This window comes from Nilaparvata lugens, chromosome 9 (assembly GCF_014356525.2).
Source record: "Nilaparvata lugens isolate BPH chromosome 9, ASM1435652v1, whole genome shotgun sequence".
Classification (NCBI taxonomy): Eukaryota; Metazoa; Arthropoda; class Insecta; order Hemiptera; family Delphacidae; genus Nilaparvata; species Nilaparvata lugens.
Genome location: NC_052512.1, coordinates 35,154,208 through 35,165,877, shown reverse-complemented (window position 1 = coordinate 35,165,877; position 11,670 = coordinate 35,154,208). Strand labels below are relative to the sequence as shown.

Genomic DNA, 11,670 nt, shown 5'->3' with positions numbered 1-11,670 from the left:
CCTACTGTCAAAAGTACTTACTTTACTCCCTGAAACCTAATACTAAAGTGTCACTTTTTCGCTCTCGGTAGTAAAAAACAGAAAAACTCCCTAGGGAGGAAAAGTGACTCCATTTAAATAACATGGGGAGCATCTCTATTTTGAAACTTACATTGTAATAGGTTAGAAGGTCTAAGCTCAGATGAGAAAGCATAATAGAGGTGTCTGTCATTGAGTCAACTGAATTTAATACCACAACCAGAAATTTGATTAACTCATGAAATATATGATTGTATGATAATTATTATATTCTTAATATTAGTAGACAATAAAAATTTATACAATTTTTAAAATATTTTATTCTATTCAAAATACCAGCCAACAAATATTTTTGATCTGCAATTCAAATCTGAACCGCGTGATCTGGAGTCAGCCATTTTTGGTAGCTGCTCAGCTGATAGAATTGTTACAACTTTTGCCGATAGATAGCGCAATCGGCAGTGCCAATCAGACGACCGGGTTTTTAGGTTTTAGATTCAGGTTATGTTGTTAGGAATCATTGTCACCAATACGTAAGTTATTCGAATGATTTTATTTGCAGTTTCTATAAAAAAATGTAGACAGAGGAAAAAAGTTGTGTACATCACGAGCGAAAAATACTTTTTCTCCCTCAGGAAAATTGCTGCCCTCGGCTTCACCTCGGGCTTCAAACTTTTTCCCACAGGGAGAAAAAGTCGTACTTTTCACTCTAGATATACAAATAACTATTTCCTCCACCTCCTGTCTAAAGTGCTCACTTTACTCCCTGGAACATGATACTAAAGTGTCACTTTTTCGCTCTCGGTACTAAAAAAACAGAAAAACTCCCTAAAGAGGAATAGTAACTCCATTTGAATAACATGAGTAGCATCTCTATTTCAAAAACGTACATTTGAAACTTAGACCAGTTATAGAATAGACATGCTGGGAAATCTACCCTCTGAAGCCAACATCTACTGCCATATAACCATATCGTGACGTCAGCATCGGATAGAGAACTTTTCTGCAGAGTTTGTTTACATTGTTTTCTTTCCGATGCTGACATCACGATATGGTGATATGGCAGTAGATGTTGGCTTCATCGACTTTCAGTATGAATATACAATGGGCTGTGTCTATTCTATAACTGGTCTAAGATTTGAAATAGGTTAGAGGGTCTAAGCTCAGATGAGGAAGCTTATAGAGTAGTCATTAAACCAACTAAATTCAATACCTCAACCAGACATTTGATCAATATATGAAATTTATGTTTGTATGCTAAAATTATTACAAACTTCATATAACTATACTAAAATTTTTCCATACCATGTTATTCAAAATACCAGCCAACGAATATTCCTCATCAACTAATCAAATTTGAAACGGGAACTTCATCATAGTTGTAGTTGTGGCAGCCATTGTTGTTACAACTTTGGCCGACAGTTAGCGCTGTCGGCGGAGAACTGTGATTACAAGCTGTTCACTTTTTAGATCATGTTGTAACACATTGTTTGGTCACGTACGTTTTTAAAAATTATTTTATTTGCAGTTCTTATAACAAATGTAGGTGGAGGAAAAATGTTGTGTATATCACGAGTGAAAAATGTTTTTTCTCCCCCAGGAAAATTGTTGCCCTCGGCTTTGCCTTGGGCTTCAAACTTCCCCCTCAGGGAGAAAAACAGCACTTTTTACTCTAGATATACAAATAACTATTTCTGATTATATTTTTCAATGTTTTTCGATTTTTTTTTACTATCAAGCTATCAAAAAGAAAAGAAAGTTTTTTCAGGAAAATTTTCTTTCCTGATTCGATCGAAAATATTTGATCTATTTTCAATGTTTTTCGATTACTTTACTATCAAGCTATCAAAAATAAAATAAAAATTTTCTCAGGAAAATTTTCTTTCCGATCTTTACTTTATGAAATATGAGCGCCTGGAGTTAGAGTTTTTGGGACATTTCAATTTCGGTAGGAGATGAATCCATGACATTTTAAGGATAAATTCTTCATAATATTGTTGATTGAATAAAACAAGAATTCTCTGAAAATATCAATTTCTGAAAAAGTTATCCAATTTACCAAAAATATTTCAACTGTCGACTGTGTGCTAGCTCCAAAATAGCCTCAGGTGATATAATGAATGAATGAATGGAAAAACTATACTAATTGCATGCAATGAGCTCTTCAGCTGTCTGAATCACAACAGATTTTCTTCTTCTGCACTTTCAATGTTATCTGTTACTTCTTGAAAAAGGACGAAGGAGTGAGTCAATTCTGTTGTCCAACGAACTTGACCTGTAAAAAGGTTCCAAGAATAAGTGTTGCAAATTTGAAGCTGATTGATTCTGAACCAATTCTTTTCAAAGTTATTGTAGAAGATACAAACAGACGGACAACGAATTATACCTTAAGTATAATTACTAGCTAACGCTCGTTCAATCAGCTTTTTAGCGGTTTGATTTATTGCATGGGAGACAACTGAAATAGAATGACTATGTCAAAACATTATTTCTTACATTTAATTTCTTTTTCCTAGGGAAACTTGAGTATCAAGCACAATCTCCAGATGAAGCAGCTCTTGTTTCTGCAGCAAGAAATTTTGGTTTCGTATTCAAAGAAAGAACACCTTACAGTATTACAATTGAGGTAAGAAAAAATATCCATGTATCCATTTTTCCTCTTTTTCTCCTGCTTCTCCTTCCTCCTCTTCCTCCTCCTCCTCCTTCCACCCCCCTCCTCCTCCTCCTCCTCCTCCTCGTCCTCAACCTCCTCCTACTCTTCCTCCTACTCCTCCACCTCCTCCTCCTCCTCCTCCTCCTCCTCCTCCTCCTCCTCCTCCTCCTCCTCCTCCTCACCTCCTCTTCCTCCTCTCACTCATATCAGTATCAGACTAAGCAGGGCAGGATCTAGGGGGGGGGGTTGCAAAAGGTACACTTATATTATTCTTTACTCTGATTTTTACAATAATATTGGACCATGAAGGAAATTCCTTTTACTTTTAAATCATCCTTAAATGCAAAATCGCTAAAAACCTTTCATACGTTGACGCACAATTCAAGAAAGGACATACCTGTCAAATTTCATGAGAATCTATTGCCGTGTTTCGCCGTAAATGCGGAATTTATAAACATAAAATACATAAAGAGAAATGCAAAACCGTCGACTTTACCTCCTAGCAGTTGCGCTGTTGTACAGTGTCAGTTTTTTGCTGCACAAAACTATTGAATGTATTGGTGTCAGTGAATGAGTCACCTAAGTATTCCAAAACTTTCCCCCATCACTCCACTGAGTTGCAGTATCAACCGAGCAATGGTTCAGTCTTTAAGTGCCATTTAGTCGCGACAGTGCATAAGATCGGGAAAGACTGTATACGGGCACTATAAACGAACCAATAACATAGAATTGATGGCTTTGCTTGATGTACCTTATTGGGCTATGAAATGGTAATCATCCAAATGTTCATAGGCGTAAAATAATTCACGAAGATTGAAAAAGTAATTATACAATTAATTAATATGTTTTGACGGTAGACAGAGTACATAACACAAGGAAAATTAAATGTTGTTAAAAAGTACAACACGCGACTGCTCGATTGATTGAGTAGGGCGCCACTATCAGAATAATACATGATGTATAATAATATATTGGACCTCACTACGCTTCTCAATTAATCCAGTTACACACACATTGATTTTTGGTCGTACGATTTTTTGCAGCATTTATATATACAGTAATAAAAATCTATGTTTCATTATATTTTTTCGATTTTCTGCCGCCCTATTATGTATCCTATCATATCAAGGGAAACTTGACAAACATCATCTGTTTAATCTAAAAGAATTTATAAGGACGACAAAAAATCGTATGTCCAAAAATCAATGTGTGTAGTTAGACTAAAGCTGCGTTTACACCAAAGTTATTAACAAAATGTATTATTTATAGATTCTATTATATTGAACGTATCTTATCATACACATTGTGCCTATCGCTAAACATTCAGCAGAGTGGCACAGTTGTGTGCCTAAGAAGATAATAGATAAGATAATTTTGAATAAAATTTTAGAATTTAGAAATAGGCCGGCACATCTAGAAAATACCTGAGTCTATACCTAATTCATGCAGGTGAACGGGCTAGAGTCAAGAAAACTTCAATTAATCTTGCCATGCCTGATTTAATAGGTTTATACTATAGAATAACACTACAATTTGAAATAATAGAAAAATACAAACAGTTTCAATAAACATTGGCAGCTAAAATCGAACAACAGAAACAACAATATCATGTTACTTTGTTGACATTCTTCATCTGATTCGGGGGCGCATTACTATCCCCGCTTAGATAGCAATACGTCACAAAACCAAACAAGATCAGTCATAAAATAACCAATCAATTTCAACATGAAATTACTCAAGAAAGAAAAAAACGTTGAACCCAATTTCGTCGATAGTAACCCATATAACCCATTTCATAATAATTTTGAATCCCCACTTTTTATTGACATTCTCGAATGAACCTTTGTTTCACTACACTGCACTTTCGTTGGTTTGTACGTTGCTTTATCGTCGGGGTTACAGTACCTTGTTTTTGGCGGTGAGCTTTTACCGGTTGAATTTGGCTTGACGGCGACGTCCTCTTACGTCCCTAGACCTGTCGTCTGAACGGGTGTCTTGAAGCGGTTTTACATAAAGTTGCGGAACCAAAGGGGTGGTAGTACAAGAAGTTGGTTTGGGGACACACATGAACCGCTGTAAATAAATGTATTACAGCATTAATTTCTAACTCTTCCTACAATTCATCAAAAGCTAAAACAGGAGTTTATTCTGTTATTTAATTTAGATTTTATCTTGACGTTCTGATTTCCTTCTCAAAATTTAACAGATTTAAAACAAATTTACTTGCCAGAGTGTCATTAATCTACAATGCAACTTTATGAAAACACTCGTAATAAATTAATATAATGCTTTTAGAAAAATGAATACTTCATTAATTATGATGTTAACTTTTATGATATTTTTTCGTTTGGTTTGCAAAATCAAATATAATTTTTCATATAGTAGCTCGGCTAGTATTGTTGGAACTTGTGCGCTAGCCACATTTATTTTATTCATTATTTATGAACTATAGGACGCAATCCAAGTGTAAATAACGGGCATTCGCCCAAAACTGCTCAGAACCTTAATTAAAAATGAACATTCCAGAGTTTATGATTTGATTTACCTACAAATACAAGTCCAAAAACTAGTATCAACTGAAATTATGAATTTATCACCTAATAAAACAAGACACTTTATAACACAATAAAAGAAAAAAATATTGAAAATTCACTTTAAGGAAAGATAATGTTTGCCTTATAAGATTCATCTTGTGGATTTTTACCTTTAATTAAATAAAATTAGTAGACACATAGAAAATAATTTAAATTGTATTAAAATTTGAACATTCATTAATATTAATTTCCTGGAAAAGAAAAACTTTCTCTTCATCTATTAAGATTCTATCATAAAAATTTACTAAATCATTCGAAAGCCTTAATGACATAAGAAAACAGAGTCTGAAAAATATAAATTATAAAATGTCATAAACTCAATATGAACATAATCTTAAAATTTTATTCCAATTTAAAGGCTATCTTCCTGACTTTCAGCAATACTCTACGATAATATATCTCCAGAAACAATAACTCAAATGTAACGTAACTGAAAACTTTCTATACTTCTTTAGAAAAAAAATTTATAATTACCTTCCATCACAAATAAAATCAAAAGGATTATTCTCAATCAATATTATTAACTTGGAAAATAACAGGCTTAATTAATTCAATACTCTTATGGAAGTTTCAATCAATTGAATTCCCTAAATTATATTTTAACCTTATTTTACGTACCTTAGCGGTTATTTGAAGAAACAATTATTCGTACATGATGAAGAAACACAATTAAACCTTTCAGGACATGGCACTACTAGTAAATTTAAACATTAATAAAAATAAAACTAGCTCCTACATTAACTAAAAATGATATAAACTCATAAACTTGCCCAAAAAGGGCGAAACATAATGACTACATCTTTACTCTCGTAGTGTTCCTAGCAAAGTGTCCTCCGGAACGTAATCTGGTCTCTCGACTGGGGAATCCCCACTACTGTATTTAGAAACAGGTCTCCTATTGGGCGAATGGAATCAATTTGACCAATCGTCGCGTGGCTTCTACAGCCTTTGGACCAAATAGTAACTGCAAAATCGGTAGTTGTTATAATTTCAATGCTTGCTGTTTTCCAACTTATCGCATTTTATGTCGCGACAAGAAGGCTAAGTTTTAGAGATAATTCCATAATCTACATCCTCGACGACTCGGAGCCACAATTTTTAAATATCTATCATGGGAAACTCGAAGTCATGGCCGTTCATAATAGAGAGAGAAAATAATTTATTTCGCTAACTCACTTACAATAATGGCTCTAGTCTATTGCGTATTAAATTTACTATTATAACTTGGGAAAAGGCCTGAATTAAAGACAGTGCCCGGCACACTCCCCTCCTTCCGGTGTGAAACACGCAAAAAGAAATCTAATCAGGATATGTTACCATAGAGGCATTCTGTATGATTTGGAGAGTCGAATTTCTGGATTGATAGTAGGATCCAATTTGAAGCGGGCCCTCTTCAAAAGAAATCTCTTTAATCATTCCGAAATTCAGCAAAATTGAGATTTGTGGCAAGAGTCTTTAAAACTGTGGCAAGAGTCAGGACAAAACAATATGGGCGTGTCCACCTTTTAAGTAGGCACTAAAGACGGACCGAGTATAATAATCTTGAATACTTCAATCACTTTATTGAGTCCCTGGTTATTTTCTTGGCAAACTCTAACAAGGGAAAACGTTTAAAAGACATCATAGTTTTAATTGGTTCTATGTTACTCTGCTGTTGTAAAATATGAAGTACGTTTGATCATAATAGTAAAGGATGAAACTTTTTCACTCTAACTATCATTACTATAGAGTTGAGAGTACAATATATTTTTAACAATATAAAGCAATTCAATAGGCAATGCTATTCTACATAGGCTACGATTCAAAGATAACAATGATTGAAATTGCATTATTAGATCAACGCGAGAGCTATATGACACAAGCACGATTTTGCATACCACAATCATGAGAAAAACACTTTTCATTATAATATTCCAGTAGGAAACTTCTACCACAGAATGCTAGTCAAAACAAAACTATGATCAAGTGCTAGGCTATTATTTATCGCAAACTCAAAGTACGTGACATTTTCTCTAAACACTGGAAGAATACTTTTCATCCCATGATTTAATAATATGAAAATTCAGCTCTAACTTAGCATTGATGGACTGCTACTGTTTGCCTTTTGATTATCAACATTATTGAATTTACCAACACATTAACACATTAATAGGCTACTAATACACTATTACTGATTCTCAAGTTCACTGACATTTTCAACCTTACTGGAGCCTCACATAATTATTTCTCAACAATAAATTTCATATCCAACTAGTTTCAATTACTCTACTAGATCTCAAAATATCTCAACTTATTCACATGGAAAACTTGATTGCAATTTTACTATTCATCATTAAAAAAAATTTATCATTTCATAAAAGATTTTCCTATTTTTTTTTTTATTTATTAATTCTTTTGACTACTTATCTCTAAAGGGTCCTACTACTGTTAATTACCTCAATTTAATTTTCCCAACAAAAATTCTATTTCCTTTTTGACACGAATTTTCCTACATATTTCTACTTTATATCCCCATTTAAATTTTCAATCAACCTTTCAACTCTCAACTACAGAATAATTTAAACTCATACTTAACTCAAGAGATTTTCCCTTTTCATTTCAAATTCAACTAGAAGAATTTCACTGTTAATTTTATTTTAATTTAACCCGTTCAGTACTGTTCCAATATTTATTTCTACTTTCACTGATAACCATTTTAACATTACCTAGGTACTCGAAAAAGTTTCTCTGTTATTTTATTTGTATACCTTTACTAATCACCTTAAATATTCATTGTCTAAAACTTTCAATTTTCGTTACCATACCAAATTTCTAATCAACTTTAAACTCAATAATACCCCTTTTTTTTTTACTATTATTACTTGTGTTTTTGCGGCTGACTTTCCTACCAAACATTAACGAACCTTTTGACTGGGTTTCCCTAAACTGCATTACGCTGATTGTTTTCCTTACAATCACTACGAAGACTCACTAAACATTCTAGATTTCGGTTTACGTTATTCTACTGACGAGCCCCATAACTCTCGAATGAACCAGACCGTTTACTAGATACAAAAAAATCTTAGCTCACACCATCTTCGGTGCCTTTCGCTAAAATTATACAATTCCACCGTACAAATTTGCAAGGTTAGTCACAGCTAGATTCCTTGATTTGTTACATGGACAACTTTCGGGCAGTGCTCCGTTCTCTCTGGACACGGACCTACACTCGCGCCGACTACCTAAATTCAACAACAACACACACAGGCAGGACATCCCCTTGTCCTCCTCTAAATCTTGAGTCTCAACTAAACAAACAAAAAAATTCCCCACAGTCTACAGGAAACGTCACCAACACAACGGATCTTTACACTATCACTACGCATGCCCACCGCAAAAATCACACCTAAAAAACAATATTTCCAATAATAAAACTGATTCACCTTTTCGAGAATAAACATTACTAATAAAGGGACTTAACAACCTCATCTGAATCAACTTATTTTCATACAAATTCCCAAGGATTTGATTATCGTTTCAACTTTAATCTACAATACCCAATTATTTAGTTTAAACATTTCAAGGACAAAACTACTCATCAACTTTTCAAAACTACATATCAACAATAACTAATAAAACAGTTTCCTATTTATTCTCTGATTACCTCGATCTACCTAAACTTATCAAAAAAATTCCTATTTTCCTCAAACATTCTCCCATAATAATTTCCGAATTTTCCTAATTACTTGGGTTGACCTTTAAAATCTCAATATTCACTTTCACTACTACTATACTATGATGATACTCAAGTACCCGATGCGTGAGACCAGAATACGTACGTTGACATTACAATAATTTCTATCATCATTCACGGAATTACAGAATACAAAAATTTATTCAGCACTTAGAATCAGTTTTTTCTCACATGTCCTAGTTTCTTCTACTCATTTTTATTCTAACGTTAAACCTTACAATATCAATGATCAATTTCAATATGAAGTTTCAGAATACTTTCAACTTAAGCCTCAATGATTCTTGACTTTATCTTTAGCACTTCAAAAGATTTCATTTTAATGGTTTAACATAACTGAATAACTTTCCTGTTTCATCTACAATTATTTAAACTTCAGAAAAATTGGAGTAGCAACAATAAATTATTCATTCAACTCCAAACCCAAAATATTGACAGTTAACACGTTCACAGAATGAATTATTAAGTATAGACTCAGAAAAATTGATCTAGTATTATTAGAGTAAGTTATGAAAAATTTAATTTTTTAGAAAATTTGAATTCCAGAGATTTAAATATCTCTAGACAGCAGAGTCGGCGCAGTTGTGTACCTAAGAAGATAATTTTGAATAAAATTTAGAATTTAGAAATAGGCCGCACATCTAGAAAATACCTGAGTCTATACCTAATTCATGCAGGTGAACGGGCTAGAGTCAAGAAAACTTCAATTAATCTTGCCATGCCTGATTTAATAGGTTTATACTATAGAATAACACTACAATTTGAAATAATAGAAAAATACAAACAGTTTCAATAAACATTGGCAGCTAAAATCGAACAACAGAAACAACAATATCATGTTACTTTGTTGACATTCTTCATCTGATTCGGGGGCGCATTACTATCCCCGTTTAGATAGCAATACGTCACAAAACCAAACAAGATCAGTCATAAAATAACCAATCAATTTCAACATGAAATTACTCAAGAAAGAAAAAAAACCGTTGAACCCAAATTTCGTCGATAGTAACCCATATAACCCATTTCATAATAATTTTGAATCCCCACTTTTTATTGACATTCTCGAATGAACCTTTGTTTCACTACACTGCACTTTCGTTGGTTTGTACGTTGCTTTATCGTCGGGGTTACAGTACCTTGTTTTTGGCGGTGAGCTTTTACCGGTTGAATTTGGCTTGACGGCGACGTCCTCTTACGTCCCTAGACCTGTCGTCTGAACGGGTGTCTTGAAGCGGTTTTACATAAAGTTGCGGAACCAAAGGGGTGGTAGTACAAGAAGTTGGTTTGGGGACACACATGAACCGCTGTAAATAAATGTATTACAGCATTAATTTCTAACTCTTCCTACAATTCATCAAAAGCTAAAACAGGAGTTTATTCTGTTATTTAATTTAGATTTTATCTTGACGTTCTGATTTCCTTCTCAAAATTTAACAGATTTAAACAATTTACTTGCCAGAGTGTCATTAATCTACAATGCAACTTTATGAAAACACTCGTAATAAATTAATATAATGCTTTTAGAAAAATGAATACTTCATTAATTATGATGTTAACTTTTATGATATTTTTTCGTTTGGTTTGCAAAATCAAATATAATTTTTCATATAGTAGCTCGGCTAGTATTGTTGGAAACTTGTGCGCTAGCCAACATTTATTTTATTCATTATTTATGAACTATAGGACGCAATCCAAGTGTAAATAACGGGCATTCGCCCAAAACTGCTCAGAACCTTAATTAAAAATGAACATTCCAGAGTTTATGATTTGATTTACCTACAAATACAAGTCCAAAAACTAGTATCAACTGAAATTATGAATTTATCACCTAATAAAACAAGACACTTTATAACACAATAAAAGAAAAAAATATTGAAAATTTCACTTTAAGGAAAGATAATGTTTGCCTTATAAGATTCATCTTGTGGAATTTTTACCTTTAATTAAATAAAATTAGTAGACACATAGAAAATAATTTAAATTGTATTAAAATTTGAACATTCATTAATATTAATTTCCTGGAAAAGAAAAACTTTCTTCTTCATCTATTAAGATTTCTATCATAAAAAATTTACTAAATCATTCGAAAGCCTTAATGACATAAGAAAACAGAGTCTGAAAAATATAAAATTATAAAATGTCATAAACTCAATATGAACATAATCTTAAAATTTTTATTCCAATTTAAAGGCTATCTTCCTGACTTTCAGCAATACTCTACGATAATATATCTCCAGAAACAATAACTCAAATGTAACGTAACTGAAAACTTTCTATACTTCTTTAGAAAAAAAATTTATAATTACCTTCCATCACAAATAAAATCAAAAGGATTATTCTCAATCAATATTATTAACTTGGAAAATAACAGGCTTAATTAATTCAATACTCTTATGGAAGTTTCAATCAATTGAATTCCCTAAATTATATTTTAACCTTATTTTACGTACCTTAGCGGTTATTTGAAGAAACAATTATTCGTACATGATGAAGAAACACAATTAAACCTTTCAGGACATGGCACTACTAGTAAATTTAAACATTAATAAAAATAAAACTAGCTCCTACATTAACTAAAAATGATATAAACTCATAAACTTGCCCAAAAAGGGCGAAACATAATGACTACATCTTTACTCTCGTAGTGTTCCTAGCAAAGTGTCCTCCGGAACGTA

The 11,670-nt window shown here is 32.7% G+C and overlaps 1 protein-coding gene across 1 annotated transcript in view; it reads left to right on the top strand.

Moving 5' to 3' along the window:
- LOC111054170 (phospholipid-transporting ATPase ID) overlaps positions 1–11,670 on the top strand; it is a 110,214-nt gene that overhangs the window by 64,002 nt on the left and 34,542 nt on the right. Inside the window, exon 11 of the mRNA XM_039435801.1 lies at positions 2,535–2,644. Coding sequence (XP_039291735.1) covers positions 2,535–2,644 — 110 coding nt within the window. The remainder of the gene's footprint in view (positions 1–2,534; positions 2,645–11,670) is intronic.